The sequence below is a fragment of the Pyrus communis genome, chromosome 5, assembly GCF_963583255.1.
Source record: "Pyrus communis chromosome 5, drPyrComm1.1, whole genome shotgun sequence".
In the NCBI taxonomy this organism is placed as follows: domain Eukaryota; kingdom Viridiplantae; phylum Streptophyta; class Magnoliopsida; order Rosales; family Rosaceae; genus Pyrus; species Pyrus communis.
Window position 1 is genome coordinate 24,224,978 of NC_084807.1, and position 18,725 is coordinate 24,243,702.

The 18,725-nt window shown below is 38.4% G+C and overlaps 1 protein-coding gene across 1 annotated transcript; it reads right to left on the reverse strand.

The window, feature by feature from the left end:
• Nucleotides 1-307: 307 nt before the first annotated feature.
• LOC137735515 (probable LRR receptor-like serine/threonine-protein kinase At3g47570) lies at nt 308-3,538 on the reverse strand. The gene is made up of 2 exons (XM_068474944.1): nt 856-3,538; nt 308-737 (listed from the first exon to the last, which is right to left on the reverse strand). The coding sequence occupies exons 1-2, from the start codon at nt 3,536-3,538 to the stop codon at nt 322-324; spliced, it is 3,099 nt and encodes a 1,032-aa protein (XP_068331045.1). The 3' UTR covers nt 308-321.
• Between the last annotated feature and the right edge of the window lie 15,187 nt (nt 3,539-18,725).

The following is an 18,725-nucleotide window of genomic DNA, read 5'->3' on the forward strand; positions in this document are numbered from 1 at the left end:
GACAATATTAATTGATTTTCAAAGTGAGGACTAACCTGATGAATTTGATTAATCTCAAGGACCATTTGTAGAAAAACCCAATTAAAATCGCTTAATTAATAAGAACAAGAACCAAACTTAAATTGACAAATTCCAAATTTCCAAGCAAACATAAAGATGATTTTACAAATTAAGATCATTTACAAAACATACAAAATGAAATTGCAAAACAGGAAAATCCACCTCGTCATCATTCAGAAGATCACCATGCAAAGTTCAAGCACTGTCATGGGATTTTATTTAACGATAACAGGGTATTATTACTCACTACTTGGATCGTCATCACGGATACTCTCTAGGCATCCTAGTTCCAGTTAGCATATCCCTTATTAGACTCAATTCAGCTACCACATTGCTCATGTCTTTTCTCTCTTTCGGCATCGCTACAGAACAAGCAACTCCTACTCTTGCAATGGAAGTCAAGCACTCTACAACCCTTTTTCTTCGATCATTTAGGGCATGATTCCCCCTATTACCTCTGGGATTAGTACTGCTGCTGCTTTCTTCTATTTGAACAAGTAGTGGATCACATATTTCTCCCACATGTTCTGGTAGAGCCATCATAACAAAATTGTGCAGATCCATACCACCTTTAAACATGTCATCTATCGGCCTCTTGCCAGTTAACATCTCTAACAAAAATATACCGTAGCTATACACGTCGCCATATGTTGACACCTCGCCTCCCATTCCATACTCTTAAGTTATATGCACAAAAACATAGCTTTGTTCTTATGTGTGACTTCAAAAAAACTCATGCTATATACAAAACCATAGTGCAAGCACAAATAAAAATATATACAAAATAAAATTTACCTGGGGGAGTATAGCCTATGGTGCCGTTTATGACATTGGAACTGCTATCGTGCAAAGGAGATGGGCAAGAAGCATCCCGGATGTACCTTGCTAAACCGAAATCACCAACACAAGCAGTCATGTCACTGTCTAACAAAATGTTGTTGGGCTTTATATCACAATGAACTATTGGCATGTGGCAGCGGTTGTGCAAATAATCCAGAGCACATGCTACATCGATGGCAATGTTAACTCTTTGAGTGAGATTCAGATTCTTTGGCAGATTGGCTGGCCTATCTACTCCTTGAGCTGATATGTGCAGCCACTCATCTAGGCTTCCATTCACCATGAACTCATACACCAGGGCTTTGAAATCGTTTCCTCGAAAATCAATGCTTGAACAAGCAGTCAGTAGCTTTACAAGATTTCGATGCCTAATGCTTTTCAAGGCTTCACATTCAGATATGAAACTTTTAGAAGCTCTTGAAGTTTGAAGATTGAGTACTTTCACCGCAACATTTCTTTCTTCCTGCTGATTGAGAACTCCCTTGTACACAGACCCGAAACTTCCAGCACCAATCAGATTCGAAGCAGAGAAACCATCAGTTGCTTTGAGGAGATCTCCATAGGACAGTTTCACGAGTGAAACCCCCAGTGATGATGCTGAAGTTGACTTAAGCACTCTAGCCTTTCTTGATCGATAAAGAAGCGCAAGTAACAACACCAAGACCAAGCCGACAACCCCACAGGAAACTGAGATAATTAAGTTCAGCTTAGGAGATAACCCTCGCTTGGATTGCGTGGAGATGCATTTAGGCAATCTTAAGTGAGGTATACCTCCACAAAGCCGTGTGTTTCCCACAACAGATACAGCACTTGCGTTCTTAAAAACTCCTTGGATTGGTACTGCACCTTCAAAATCGTTAAATGAAAGGTTCAAATTCTGCAAGAAGGGGAAACTCCCCAAGTAGTTGGGAATTATGCCTGACAAGTTGTTGCGAGAGAGGTCAAAATCTTCAATTCCTCTCAATGAGCTCAAGGATTTAGGAATTGTCCCCTGCAATGAGTTCCCACTCAGAGATAGAATCGTCAAACTTGTGCAACTCCCTAAGCTTTGTGGAATCTCACCAGATAACTTGTTTTCAGAAACATCCAAGAAAACAAGATGCTGTAAGTTACCTACTTCCATGGGGATGGATCCAGTAAGTTGATTGCTGGATAGATCCATTTTAAATGGCAATGATAGACCGATGACTTGTTTTGGAATTGGACCGCTAAGATTGTTGTGGGAAAGAACCAATTTTAACATAGACCTGCAGTCTCCAAGACTTTGTGGTATGCTGCCATTTAACTTGTTTGAGTAGAGAAACAATGAGCTTAATGAAGTGAGATTTCCTAGAGATGATGGAACATTACCTGACAATTCATTCGAATTTAGATATAGGCCATAAAGCTTATTCTGTTTACCTATTGAATTCGGTATGGTGCCTGCCAATAAATTTTCAGAAAAGGCTAGTCTCTCCACGTTGATAAGATTTCCAACCCCGATGGGAATGTTTCCGCGTATCTGGTTGAACTGAAATCCTATTTCCCTGAGCTTTGTTGAGAGATTGCTGACAGATTCAGGCAACACTCCTCCAAAATTATTGAGGCCGAAAGATAAAGATTCTAAATTCGTGCAATTAACTAGAGAAGATACGAAATCCAAGTCACCTTCCTCATTATTTCCAAGATTGTTCTCATGAAGTTGAAGCCAATTCAAATTTGACAGGCGTGCCAAACTAGGCACTTTCCCAGTAAACTTATTGCCTAAGATAGAAAATAGTGAAAGGTTTGAGGCATTGGAGATTGAAGCTGGTATTGGTCCAGTGAATTGGTTGGTATGGAAATTAAAGGTTTCGAGGTTTGGAAATATAGTGTGGCCCAAGCAAGGAGGAAGAGTTCCATGAAGGTTGTTTTGATACATATAAATGACTTTAATTGACGAGAGGTTGTATATGGAGGGAGGGATGGTACCATTCAAATAATTTGAAGACAATGAAAAATGCATTAAGCTTGTCAACTGGCCAAGGCTATTTGGAATACCTCCATGCAGATTATTTCCAGATACAGATAGCCACCAAGGAGAAGAAAGATTCCCAAAAGAAGGTGGGATTATCCCATAAAAATTGTTCTTGCCAAAATCAAGTACCTGAAGCTTGGACAAAGAGGCAATTTCAGTTGGAAGTTCGCCACTAAGAGTGTTGCCATATAAGTAAAGGTATTGGAGGTTAGAGCAACGTGATAAGTTGAATGGAATATGACCACTGAAGGAGTTGTTACCAAGGAATAGTCTTTCCAAGCGGAACAAACGACCAATTTCTGTTGGGATGGCGTGGCTGAAACTATTGTTCTGGAGGTATAAAGCCCTCAGAAAGCTCAAGTTTCCAACATGGGGAGATAGGTGGCCGGCCAGCCTGCTTGATCGGAGGTCGAGCACTGTAACCCTCTGGTGTCTGCGGCCACAAGTGATGCCTGGCCAATGACAGAAGTGGAGGGATTCGTTCCAAGAGCCAAGGATGCCCAGGGTATCGGTCACGATTTCAGCTTTGAAGGCAAGCAAGGAAAGCCTATCCACCTCATTTCCCGCTAAACGCGAGGAGGAGGCAGAGCTAAAAAGAAGGAGAATAAACCAAATGCTAATATGAATACTTGAGAACTCCATTTTAACTAGGCTGCAAAATGAAGCTCTGGATATTTAACCTTAGGTAATCGTACGTTGACGCAAAGAAAGGAGTCAGTTTTAGCATCCAAATTGGGTTGCACGGCTGGTTTCTGCGTGCATGCCGTGGTTGACGGGTTGGGGAACACAACACATAGCTTTCGCACTCGCAATAATTCTTAATTAAAAAATGCTAGTTTCTACCGTATTGGAAGGTTCATTCAAATTAGGTAGAGACCCCCTAGCTAGATTTCAACCGTATTTGAAGGTTCATGCAAAGTAGGTAGAGACCCCCTAGCTAGATTTCAACCGTATTGGAAGGTTCATGCAAAGTAGGTAAGATTAGAAAAAGTGCCCATAAGCATGCAGGACTAGAAAAAGTGCCCCGGCGTTGCCGCGGGTCTTTAAAAATATTTAGGAAATATATCTGTTTGCACCTAAAATGTACTTATTTTTATTCATTTGGGGCATTCGGGCTAAATATGGTATTTGGAGAATTATTGTGCAAGAAGGCTAACTTGGAAAGATATTTGGCTGTAAGTGAGGTAATTTGACGTTATAATATTCCGTTTCCTTTTTGTTTGAGTGGTGGAGGTTTGCCAAGAGCTTTGTTTAATCAAAACAAATGCTTGCTTTTGGATAGGAAAATAATATGCAGACACGGAAGTGGACATATGGAGGAAACAAGCCACCTTGTTTTTGTTTAATTATTAGTTTATTGCAAGTGGTAGAGACATGTGCTAGAAACATGTGGTGGAAATGCAAGTTAGTCTTTTTAATATTATTTCACATGCAAGCTGGCAAATGGAATGCATTCGGGCTGACTGGTGTTCTCAGCAAGAGGGCTCTTTCAGATTTCTATATAAAAGAGCAGAGGCACAAGGACACTCAACCAATCAAACAAACAAACATACAAACTCTGCTCTCAACCCAGATTTGCATCCAAAAGTTGTAATCAGCCCAGATTCCAGTTCTTTTAGCAATAGATTTCTTAGAAAAGCTATCTTTGGTCTAGTTTATTAGCTCTGCTACTCACCTGGTAGTATCGATCTCCTTTGTAGTTTATGTATAACTCATTTCCAATCATTTACTTTCCTCTCTCATTTACATTTTTAGCAACCTTGTCATTTAGTTGTTGTTACATTTCTCCATATAAGTAAAGTCCTTATCTTTAAGGTAAAGAAAGAACCTTGATTTGAGCCACTATCACTCAATGGCAGAATCTCTTGGTTTGAAGTCAAACTCAGGTGCAACCTCAATCATTCAAAACTCGTCTACTAGCGGCATCTAGTAGTGACACGCTCACACCCGCCAATTTCATGTTTGAGTAAATTCTCGGCATACCCGTAAGGCTCATGGCAAATTTAGGGAGCAAACAATATCAATATAGAAAACAGAGGTCTCTTATGCTGTGAGTTTCAAAACTGTATAGAACATTTAAGATTTACACACACATATATATAATAGCGATACTATTTACATACATGTGGAATGTAGGAAGGAAATTAGTCCTTTTGTTCCGAATCAAGATCACTAATTCTGAAATACAATTTCAAAAACCATTTCCCTACAGTTGAACATCAAGAAGATCAATAATTCTAAAACACAGATTAAATTTCCTTCTATGTTAAAAAGCATGTAAGCAGAGAGACAAAGGATGTGGTTTCTATTACCGATACGATTAACTTGTAAAGACTTGTCCGCTGTTTTCTGAATATCGGTCTCCACTATAACCATCTTTAGAGAACTTTTCTGGAGATAATGTAAAAATAGATCCATGTTAGAATACGTTTTCTATTCATAACATGTCTAATACTTTTTAGTGAACCATGATTGAGATTTTAACGTTGTATATCAATATTTCTATTAATTAATGAAACCCTTTTTATCAACCAAAAGAGGGTGAAAATACTACTTAGTTTTCTATCACATAAAAAAATGATGGGCAATAATGTAATTTCACATGTCCAAATTTTACTGTTTTTATTGAAATTCCTCCAATATTAAAAAAAAAAAAAAAAAAAAAAACACCGAAAATAATAACCTCCCACTCCTCCCATGTTCTCACTCCCCCCTCTTCCCTTCTCATTTTCTAAAAAAATGTGTTCATACACATAAAATGTGTAAGCAAATACTAGTATAAAATAGAACAAAGCCACTAAAATTCTAAAAACATCATATAATTGATAGCAGTACGTAGTTTTGATAGATAATTTGTAATCAGATTGCAAAATATTGGGATGTCTAGTTCCCACAGGAGTGTGCTATCCTTAGCAGAGAGGATACTTTTTGATATTTCGTAATTGCCCTGATTAAATCATAGCTAATGCCTCACACATCTGTTGTAAGAAAAAAATCTTAAACACAAAGATTCATCATTATAGCCTAAATTAACAGCGCATTATCATATCGGAACAGACAAAGGTACTCAAACTCAAGTGTCCCACATGCTGACATCCAACAAACCAATCAAAACAAAAGGTATTTAAGGGCATGTTTGGTATTCTATTTGAAATTTTTTTATCATTTCTCAAAACATTTCTTAAGAATATTTCTTGAAAACAATTTTCTGTAAGACTTAAAAACTTGATTGGTTTGCAATTTAAAATTTTTAAATGTTACGATTTAAACTAGACAAATAGATCTAAAAATAAGGGATCGTAAGAGAGGGAGAAAGATGAGAGAGGAGGAAAGAAAGTAAGAAATGATTGAAGGAAATAGAAAGAAGAGAGATGATCAGACGAGATAGAGAAGAAGAGGAGTGAGAGAAAGAACAGAGAGAACGAAGAAAATGGATTGGAAGAGAGACGAAAAAGGTAAAAAAAAAAAAAAAGGAGAGAGAAAGAAGAAAAGAGAGAGATAGATTTGAAGTAAGAGAGGATGAGGGAGAAAAGAAATAAGTGAGTTTAAATTTAAAAACTCATTTTTTATGTTTTTAGAGAATATACTATATTTTTGAGTTAGTCTTGAGTTCAATTTTTTAAAATAGTCCTACCAAATAAGTTTTTAAGGTTTAAAACTTGAAAATTGTTTTTTAGTTTAAAAAATTGGATTTAAGTAGAGTATCAAGCATGCCTTAACCAACCTATTCCTTTCAAATGGAATTTGGTGTCTGAAAAATGAGAAATTCAAAAACTTCGCTGCAGAAATAAAAAAACAAAAAACAAAAATCAAACACTTACTATGTATTATTACTTGAATTCTAACTGCCACTTGAAGCTCCCTAGCTTTTGACGGATAATGATCACACTCATAAAGCCCTCACCATGAAACCAAAATCATTACTTTGACAAATAAATATGGAATTGGATTCCGTCCTGAGCAAATGGTAGGGATTCTCATGACCACATAATACGGACCGTTAGATTTTGATTCAACGACTACAATTATTATAACTTTTAGAGGGATTCCCCTATTTGTAGCCATTTGAACAAAATCTAATTGCTCGTGTTGTGTGGTCATGAGGATCCTCACCATTTTCGTCACTCTTTCAATCCGCTCTCTTCATTCTTTCGGTTATTTCTCACTCACTATTTCTCTCTATCTCGTCTGATCCTCTCTATTCTTTCTCTTTTCTTCAATCATCTCTTACTTTCTTTCCTCCTCTCTCATCTTTCTACCTATCATGCGACCCCCTCTTTTTAGATCTCTTTATCTAATTTAAGTTGTAAGATTTAAAAATTTTAAATCGCAAACCAATTAAGGTTTTGAATCTTAAAGAAAATTGTTTTCAAGAAATGTTCTTAAGAAATATTTTGAGAAATGATAAAAATTTTCAAATATGATACCAAACAGACTCTAAATTTTTCAAATGGATTATGCCAAAAATTACCAGCCGAATTACTGAACACCATGATATCGAGTCGGAAAACTGATTTGCAATGCTCCGACGAAGACTCAAGAAGGCCAAGGTTTCAAGGAATAAGGTGCAGTGATAGTATTATCCTTATCGAATACAATTATACAACACAAATGTATGTGCTGCACTTGACAGGCATTGTAAACTTGTGAAGCATAGCTTTGCAGGATACGTTTTTGGAAGTCGAGCCTATGCATATGAACGTAAAATGTTAAATACATTTTTCCACCAGTGTCTTAAGCAAATTTTAGATACATATTGAGATCTCTATAATTGACAGAGGCTTGGAGCTTGTGAAAGTCACATTTTCCATTGATTGAAAAAGAACCAAATTTTAGCCAACAACTAATCAAAATAACATCGCACAAACCCCAAAAGTCGCACCAATTCCACACAAAAGTTTAAACTTGATAAAATATGAACTTGCTAGGGTTTCGTGGGTTCTAGGGTTTAAGCCATGAGAGAGAAGTGTTGAAGATGGTTTTGTATATTTGCTTGATCTAAACAATTACAAGATGAAACATATATATAGGGAAGAAAAAGAACATAAGCCTAATTTTGCCTAACTTACCTAACTTGCTTGACTAACCTAACTTGCCTAACTTTGAACAAGAAAATTGACTAGCCTACCATTATTCCAACATGTTTATTTCATGCATTTTAATTGCTTAATACTCCCCCTCAAGGTGGAATGTGAATGTCAATCACTCCCATCTTGCCAAGTAATGAGTGAAACATCCCTTGTCCAAGCGGCTTGGTAAATATATCAGCCAACTGTGCTCCAGTACGAACGTAGGCTGTCGTGATAACCCCTGATTGAATACGTTCACGAACAACATGGCAATCGATTTCTATGTGTTTGGTACGCTCGTGGAACACGGGATTGGCTGCTATATGAAGAGCCGCTTGATTGTCACAATGCAGTTTTGCTGGCACATGATGATCAACTCGTAAGTCAGCCAACAAGTATTTCATCCATGTAAGCTCACACGTCGCAGAGGCCATGGCACGATACTCTGCTTCTGCTGAAGATCGAGAAACGGTGGTTTGTTTCTTAGTCTTCCAAGATACCAATGCTCCTCCAAGGAATATGCAATAACCCGTGACAGATCTCCTTGTAATTGAACATCGAGCCCAATCAGCATCACAATATCCAGCCAAGATTAGGTCCCCCTTTGAAGGAAATAGAAGTCCTTGTCCAGGTGCCCCTTTCAAGTATCGCAAGAGACGATGGACTGCATCTAAATGTGGTTTTCTTGGTTGTTGCATGTATTGGCTAAGTACATGAACTGCATATGAAATTTCCGGTCTAGTGATAGTAAGGTAAATAAGTTTACCAACAAGTCTCCTATACTTCGAGGCATCATGAAGAACTTGCCCTTCCGTTGGAGATAACTTCAAATTTTCTTCCATGGGAAATTTTGCAGGTTTGGCACCCAGTAAGCCGGCTTCATCAAGAATGTCAAGCGTGTATTTCCATTGTGAGATAGAAATACCTTGAGAAGACCTAGCCACCTCTACGCCGAGAAAGTATTTTAATGGTCCCAGATCCTTGATTCGAAACTGAGTGTGAAGAAACTGTTTGAGATCACGAATGGCCTCTTCATCATTGCCTGTGATGATCATGTCATCGACGTGGATTAGTATAGCTGTGAATGAGTGATCACGTACCTTGGTGAACAAGGAATAATCGGCCTTGGATTGTTGATACCCAACTTGGTGTATAGCAGTGGAAAATTTGTGAAACCAGCTTCGAGAGGCTTGTTTAAGCCCATAAAGTGACTTGTTGAGTCGGCATACATTGTGCTCCCCCTGACGACGAAGACCAGGAGGCAGTTGCATATAGACTTCTTCCTCAAGATCTCCATGGAGGAAGGCATTTTGAACATCCATTTGGTGGAGAGACCAATGATGAACAGAAGCTACGGCCAAAAGACATCGGACGGTAATAAGTTTGGCAACTGGGGCGAAAGTCTCTTTGTAATCGATACCTTCACGTTGTGTAAAACCCTTGGCAACAAGGCGAGCTTTATAACGCTCGACAGACCCATCTGAATGATACTTGACCTTGTAAACCCATTTGCAACCAATAGCTCGATGCCCGGGAGGGAGACGAGTGAAAGTCCAAGTCTGATTTTGTTCCAAGGCTAGGAGTTCAGCTTGCATGGCGGCTTGCCATGCAGGATCACTATTAGCTTGCTCAAAGGTAGTGGGTTCAACAATGTTGGAAATAGCACAAGCAAAAGAACGGTGTGAAGAAGAAAGATGAGCATAAGAAACATAGTGAGATAAAGGGTAACGTGTACCTGACATGGAAGAGGAGGTGGCACTGGGAGCAAGAGAGTGTACATGATATAAATGATAGCCCTGAAGTCGTACGGAGGGTTTTGGAGGACGGTTGGAGTGGCGAATGACAAGGGGAAGAGGGGAGGGAGCAGGCTCGGTGATGAGAGGGTCCGAGGAAGGGTTGGTGGCATGGATAGGGGGTGTGACTTGTGGTGGGTCGTGCGGTGGAAGGGGGATGGTAGTGGTGGTAGGGGCAGGTGAGTCGATGGTAGTATCAAGGGGAAGGGGGAGAACAACACTGTCAGGTTGGTGATCTGGGGGTTGGGAAGGAAAGGGAAAGGTGTCCTCATGAAAGATCACATCACGGGAGGTGGAGAATTTGTGGGTAGTGAGATCATAAACACGGTACCCCTTTTGACCAAGAGGATATCCAACAAATATGCATTTCCGAGCACGTTGATCAAACTTGTGTGTGGGAGTGAGATTTGTGGCATAGCATAAGCAACCAAACACACGCAAGTGATGAAAATCTGGAGGTGTACAATGTAAAAGCTCAAATGGGGTTTTGTGATGGAGGAGTGGTGTTGGTAAGCGATTGATTAAATAACATGCCGTTTGAACACTTTCCCCCCAAAAAATTAAAGGTAAATTGGCTTGAAAACGAAGTGCTCGCCCAACATTTAAAAGATGGCGATGTTTTCTTTCAACGACCCCATTTTGTTGGGGAGTAGAAGGACAAGAAGTGTGAAACACAATACCCTTGCTATCAAAAAAAGAACGTAAAGAAATGAATTCAGCCCCATTATCTGCCCTGATCGTCTTGATCATGCGATTGAATTGTGTTTGAACCCAAGCAATAAAAGAACGTAACAACCCTTGTGTTTCAGATTTTAAACGCATAAGATGGATCCAAGTAAATCGTGAATAATCATCAACAATAGTCAAAAAATATCTAGCCCCCGAATGAGAATTGACTCGATGAGGTCCCCAAATATCACAATGTATTAAATCAAAAGGTGCTTGAGATGAAATAAAGCTTGACGGAAAAGACAAACGAGTTTGTTTAGCAAGGGGACAAATGTCACACAAATGGCTAGAATCAAACATAATAGTTGGAACTTGCTTGGTCAAAAGTTGTAAGGGACCGGTGGAGGGATGTCCTAACCATCGGTGCCAAAGGTTTGAATGACGGTTGACATTGTGAGCTAAATGAGGATTTTGTGTTGACGACAAGTAATAGAGCCCATTATATCGCTTGCCCAGGCCAATCGTCCTCCTCGTAGCCATGTCCTGTATCACACAAAAGGTAGGAAAGAAAATCACTATGCATTGTAGAGACTCAGTGAGTTTGCTAACGGATAACAAATAAACTTGAAAATTTGGAACATGTAACACATCATCAAGTTTAAGAAGAGGAGTTGCTTGGACGGAACCAACAGATTCTATAATGGCTTTTCCCCCATTCGGCATTTGTACATAATCACACATAGATTTCTTGTGAAGCAAGTGAGGTGAAGGAGATATATGATCCGTTGCCCCACTATCAATGATCCAATATAGGTTTTTCTGTGGTAAGGCTCCTGACATTTTAGACAGAGGTGTAAGAGTACCTGTGGCGTTTGCAAAATGGTGAGGATTACCATCCAAGTTGTTTTTCTTGAGCATGGCCATGATTTGGTTGTACTCTTCAGGAGTGAACTTGGGACTGTCACCGTTGGTTTTATGATGGTGCTTATCCGTGACTGTGGCGACTTCACTGCTAGTCTTTATTTGATTAGCCGCAGGTTTCTTCTTGTTAGAAGGAATCATCTTTTTGCCATGGTATTTGTGCCCCGGTGGAAAGCCATTGAGATAAAAACACCGATCTACGGTATGATATTTTTGATCACAATATGAGCATTTAATAGAGGAGTTACCTCGTTGTGCAGCAGATTCCCTATGGCTTGTCAAATGCATCGCATGCAAACTGTTGTTATGACGAGTGAGAGATACCTCCACTTGTTTCTCTTGTTGTAAAACAAGAGAGTATGCCTTCCGAGTGTCGGGAAGTGGCTGCATCAACAAGATTTGCCCACGTACTGCGGCATATGACTCGTTTAATCCCATGAGAAACTGCATCACTCTTTCCTTTTCATCACGTTCATTGATCTTCTTCAAACCCCCACAAGTGCATGTTGAGGGCTCATGATAGGACGTCAATTCATCCCACAATGCCTTTAGTTTGGTGTAGTAGACTGAGATCGATTGTTGCTCCTGTCTGTGCTCAACAATTTCTCTCTTAATTTGGTAAACACGTGAATCGTTCCCTTGAGAGAAACGATCACGCAAGTCAGCCCACACATCTGCTGCTAAAGTGTAGTAGGAAACGCTGCTTGCAATGTCTTCATGTACAGAATTCAGGATCCATGCGAGAACCATGTCATTGCATCGTTGCCACAATGCAAATTGTTTATTTGTTTCAGCAGGTGGGTCAATGGTTTCATCGACCAAACCTAGCTTGTTCTTAGCACTTAGACTGATGCGCATAGCACGGCTCCATGTGTTGTAGTTGTCTCCTTGAAGGGTTTTGGAGACCAAGATGTTCCCAGGTTGATCAGAGGGGTGTAATAAAAACGGGTTCGAGAGATCAGTAGCCATCTCTAATGGTTTTGTGTTGGTTCCTGAATCACTCATGATGACGATGTTGTTGGTTGTGGTGCGGAAGCGTTGAAGATAGGTGGGGTATTCAGAGTCACCAGAAACGGTGCTCTGATACCATGATAAAACATGAACCTGCTAGGGTTTCGTGGGTTCTAGGGTTTAAGCCATGAGAGAGAAGTGTTGAAGATGGTTTTGTATATTTGCTTGATCTAAACAATTACAAGATGAAACATATATATAGGGAAGAAAAAGAACATAAGCCTAATTTTGCCTAACTTACCTAACTTGCTTGACTAACCTAACTTGCCTAACTTTGAACAAGAAAATTGACTAGCCTACCATTATTCCAACATGTTTATTTCATGCATTTTAATTGCTTAATAAAACTTGTACGGAAATTACTACAATCTAAATCAAAATTCCACTGTTTAACATACAGTGCTTTGGAACTGTGTAAATAATTTAAAATCAGAAAAAGTCCCAATCTTTTTAAATCTCACAAAATGTAAGCAAAATGTAATCCCTAACAAAGATTTTGGAGAATGGAAAGGCCAATTCCACCCCTTAAAAATTACGATAATTACAAAATAATTCAAATGCAGGCAATTTGATCGAAATTTGCAGAGCAAAAAAACCTAAAAACAACAGAAAGAAAAACCCAAAATAAAATGAAGAACAAAAATCACTAATCACATAACCAAAATTAATAAGAATGAAAAAAAAAATATGAATGCAATACCGAAATAAATAATCAGTGAGGGGGGAAGAAATTGATCCCATGTTGGAGCTTTTTCGTACCAATCCTGATCGAGCAGGAAGGAAGAAGTTGAGGAGGAAACATCGAACTTGAGAACCTCATCTTCTGGGTACCGAATCGAGGAGCAGAATCGGGCTTGTGGAACCAAAATCACCAAAACATCCAAATTAAAACATTGGACCGGATATTGTCAGGCACCAAATGAAGGCCCAGTGAGTCGGCCTAGCCCAAACATAAAGCGTGCCGGTATTTTTCCTGCGTGAGTTTCGCCTTTGGGAGCATTTCGCTCGGCATTTCACTCATCAGTGCACTCGACTTGATCATGGCCTCGTTCACTCAGCCCGAAGACGACTCAGTCCCGTCCACCGGGTCAACTACTGGACTTCTTAACACCATGACAATTAGTTAACCTCTCAACACCATGGCCAATGGGAAAAAAAATAAATGATGCATTAAACTTCCAAGAATAAGAACTCGATTATGTTTTTATTTATTTATTTGTATTCGAATCTCAGTGCTGCTTTCTTTGAAACTTTTCTTACCGTTGACAGTTGACACAGGGAGGAAATAGATGACATGTTCTGTTGCTGTTAACTAGGATTTGAAAGCTACTCTCCAACTGGTGGTAGCAGCGGTGTGGAAATCAAACATATTTCAACTCCAACATAATCAGAAAACCAAATTCGCGGAGTTCAGTGGTGAGTCCAGTGGTGCGGGAAGATTCACGCATGTTAGAGCAACTCCACCGTGGTGGATTGCTCGGGGACAGCCCAGAGAAAAGGGCCTGAGGCCCTGTGGATCGGCTCTAGCGTGAAGGAGCCCAAGTGGAGGTGGAGGCTCGAGCTCTGGGCCTGTGAAGAATTGTCAGCCCGAGAGCCCAAGTGGATGTGACGTCAGCCTGGCGTCAGGCCTTTTTTTTTTTTTTTTTGTCAAGCGCGTGCACCCCACTCGCGCGTGGGGGCGCGTCGCCGACACATTTTCAGAAAAATCAGCCCACTTTTTCATATTCAAATGTTACCGTTAGGAAGCCACGTGACTTCCCACGATCCGTTGGATCTCAACGGCTCTTTAACTTGGACCGTTCAATCTCAACGGTAAAAAAAATAAAAATAAAAGTCTTATTTAATATCCACCGTTCGATCTGAGATCAACGATCGATATTAATATGCTTTATAAATAAATAAATAAAAGAAAAAATAGTTTTAAAATTAAGAAAAGTTACCGTTGTAACACGTGGCATAATCTGGAGTGTTGGAATTCAAATTTTTTTTATATCCAACGGCGGAGATTAAATAGTTGAATAAAAATAAAAAAAAATTGTTTTTACTTTCCTATAAATACCTTCTCATTATCATCTACCTTACACCACAATTTCATATTTTCTCAACTACTTTCAATCACATTCCTATCTTTCTCTCAAAGTTTCAATCCAATTTTTTTTCAACAAAATGACTACTGATGCAGGTACGAATTGGTCGCTTTTGAGAAAATTGTTGTGAGATTTGTGAGGATGGATGGTGAATTATATGGAGGATTCAGAAAGGATTAGGTTGTAGATAATGCCACGTGACATGTTGTCATTCGTTAAAAATCTTATGGACATCTATCCTCAAAGATTGTAACAGATAATGACACGTGACGTGACGTGATTGGTTAATAATCTTATCAGAAATCCATCACCAATAATTGTATTTTCGAATAATGACACGTGGCGTAACGAGTACGATTAAAAATCTTATCGGAAATCCATCCCCAATAATTGTCTTTTCTGATTTTATGACAAGTGGCGCAACGAAAACGATTAAAAATCTTATCCGAAATTACAAATAAAATTATTTTGTATTATTTAATAATTTTTCCGATAATGACATGTGGCGCAACGATAATGATTAAAAATCTTATCCGAAATTACAATTAAAATTATTTTGTATTATTTTATAAATATAAAAATACTAATTTTTTATTGCATATTGCCAAGGCTATTGAGGCAATGGTGGAGATGCGAAAGGCGATTAGTGTTCATTATGGGCAATTACTGTTCACTGAGTGAATAGCATAGTATATTGTCTGGGGAGGTTTCACAATATGGAGTTGCTCTTAGATTTAGATGAAGCGGCAGTGGCGGTGGTGGGGTGAAGTGATGGAGAAGCTAGGCGATGTTTTTTTCGTTCAATGACTATGATTGAAAGAGTTGAAGAGCAGGAAGACTGTCAGCCAAGGACAGCTGCCTTTTTCGTCCTTTAGCTATGCAAGTGAGGAAAATAATAAGTGGTGTACAGTAAAATAAGGGTATTTCCATCAATTCATTATGCTTAGGAAAGCTGGTGAACTGAGTTTTAGTATATATATAGAATTTCTCTCCATGTTAAAAAGCAAGCAGAGAGACAAGGATGTGGTTTCTATTACCGGTAGGGATTGGATCAGGATCCTTGCCAGATCCCTTTTGCAGGGATCCCGAGAATCAAGTAATTATGTCCGTTCATCGTATATCGTGCGGTTAGTTTTCGTTAGGTATTATTTATATTTAATTTTAAATTTTAAATGATTTCTGACCACATGATATACGATGAATGAACATGATTACTTGATCCTGCATCCCCACAAAAGGGATCTGGCGAGGATAGGGATTAGCTTGTAAAGACTTGTCCATTTTGTTCTGAATATTGGTCTCCGCTGTAACCATCTTTGGAAAATTTTTTGGAATGATTTTTCTGCTTGCTCAGTTTGTGGTGATACAGTGCTTAGGAATTCATGCTTGGTCCAAGACAGTGAAGATGCTTTCACCCAAATGAAGGAATAGACTTACCATACTTACCATCACAGGAAACACATGCCTCCTCACTATGAAGCTTTGCTGGCACATATAACTCCTAAGACGTGTCGTCCATCTTAAGTAGTTACACATGTTAATTACAAGAAGCCTTAGTCAATTTTAGGGACAGCCCTTTGCCAAAATTGCATCAAATTACTTTTCTAAATATCCTAATGGTCGCGAATCACTAAGACAACTAAATAGTTTAAAGCACAGTGATTAACAATCCAAAACTTGCATGCATAAATTCATAAGAAAATTAAAAAGAGACTACACATTTTTGGTAAGGATCATGGCCTCACCCTAGCAAAAAGGATTAGTTACGCATATTTATAATTAAAATCAACATAATTGTATTAAACTAGAAAAAGAATGAAAACACCTAAAAGTATAAGTCTTGAAATCTCTAAGATTTAGCCAAAATCTTCTCCCAAAAGTTGCATACGTTCTACCCCAAAAACCCTAGGTTTGCCAAAAGGCTTATTTATACAACTCTAATTAAAATCCTCCTAGTAAAAGGTCTTAGAATAAAACTAGGAAACCTAAAAACTTGAAATAAAATAGGAAACATAATCCTAAATTGACTTGGTAAATTCACCTGGAAATCTGCACATCCACGTTTTGGACTCATATCAGCTCCAAAACTGGCCCAAAATAGCTGGATTTAAAGCTTGGCCTATTCTGAACACTTCTCCAGAAGGCCACGAACCCATATGAGGTCATCTTGGGCTCCAAAAACGCTGTTTAAGCCCAAAAAGTCACTTTCCATCAACTCGCACTGCTCCTTTATTAAATCGCCAGAAAATAACCACTTGGTAGAAATTGCTGAAATTTTGACACGAACAAGCTAAGGAACACACGAACGTCTTCTGATTTGAATCACTCCAAAATTCATCCGTTTGGTCATATTTTACTCTAGAGGAAATCGATTGTCCTACATTGAAAATATAAATCAAAGTATCAAAATTCTACCAAAATAATTACCAAATTAATACGAATAATAGGGTAAAATATATAATATTATATTGACTCATCAGTTCTACTTCTATTAAGAATGTTGTATAAATATAGTATAAAAAATGGGATAAAGATAGCATTGCTTTTCTTAATTAGCTCTCTAAAAAGTCATGTCGAGCTTGCAAGTGCAGTGAAAGAAGAAAACTGAAAAGAAAACAAAATATAGAATTATCATGGATAACAAAAAGTGACTTAGACATTATTTATTAAATGTTCGTCTCAAGAAGAATAAATATGATATGAAAAATATAATAAGTATAACATTACTCTAAAAAAATAAAACGTAAAGACTCACCAGCTAGTTTTCTCGCGTAGAGGAAGGTTCATGCAAATGGTATATTGGCAAGTTTCTCCTGCATTACGCGACGTTGCAAATGCGCTTGTTAAATCGATGTCATCTCGATTCGTCCTGCATGTTGTTGACTAGATTGTCCCGTCTATGACTCCATGTTGTCTCATGACATTAACAAGAAATAAATAAATCTTAAATAATCATGATGTTATTTTTGAAATTGTTTATAAGGGCACATCTTTTATAGTTTCACGCACATTTTCGTTAAATTTTTTTTTTGTTGAGTGTGCGAAAATTACTTTCTTAATTGATATTATTGATCTGTTATTGGAATAGTGCTATTTGAGTACATTATTTTTCTATACTAAAATCCAAACTCGGATGCACTGTTCAAGGACAGTGCGCGGACGAAAATGCCCCCAATTGGTCTTCAACTTTTTTTTTTCCACAGTAAAATGGCGGTTTTGTCCTCCCAGCCCACGCGTCTCTCGTCCGTGTGCCTCTAGGTACGATCTTCTTTTTCTGTTCCTTTATTGGCACGCGTCCATCATCGCTGCCGTTTCTGTTTCCGTTATCTGCTTTTTCTTTCTTTGATTTCCATTTCTCTTCTCTCTCGCCCTGTTTTGCAAGCTTTTCTCCCTTTGTCTTTGTCGCCATGGTCTCCATCGCTCTCAAGCTTTTCTCCCTTTCTATTTGTCGCCATAGTCTCCATCGCTCTCAAACTTTCGTTTCTATCCCCGTCAAATCTTGGCTCGCTGGAAAAATCCGAAGTAGTTTAAGCTTCTTCAGCTTTTTGATTTGGATTGAAGATGATTTTAAGCCAAAGAGGTTAACGTTTTCTGGTAAGTTATTTGAATAGGTTTTTCATTTTTTTTCAAATCTATGGGTTGTGTTTTCTTCAATTTGAAAATATTAAAAATTGAATTTTTTTTGATTTTTTTTTTTTTTTGGGGTAATATTTTTCGTTAGATTATGCTGTGGTTTCTGATGAGGCTTTGAATTGGGTTTGAGAGTTTTGATTTAATGAGAGAGATAAGGAATATACACGGAGACAGGGAGTTAGGTCATTTGAAGAAATGGAGATTAGGGTGCGAGAAAAACGGGAGAGAAGGGGTAGCAGATTAAATTTTGATTTTATAATTTTGGGGGTTTTGTGTTTAAATTTTGCGTTTGTAATTTTGGGGTTTTGTGTGTGCGCTTGGATACGATTTAGTTTTCAATTTCAGGAAACGGTGGTGTTGCAATTTTGGGGCTTTCATGTGCAACCTTGGAACCACATTGTGCTCAAGGTATATAAAAGGTATGAATTTTGTTTTTGTAATTTTGGGTTTTGTTTATATCGTTAGATTCGTTGTCTGGGCGTATGATTGGCTTCTGTTTTTCGTTTCAGGAGACGGTACTCTTCGTTTTTTGGGGCTTTTGTGTGAAGCTTTGGAAGCCCTTTGTGCTCAAGGTAAATAATTTTGGTTTTTTCCTTTGAGGCTTTTGTGGAATAATTTTTTTTGTTTTTTGTTTTTTAGGTTTTTT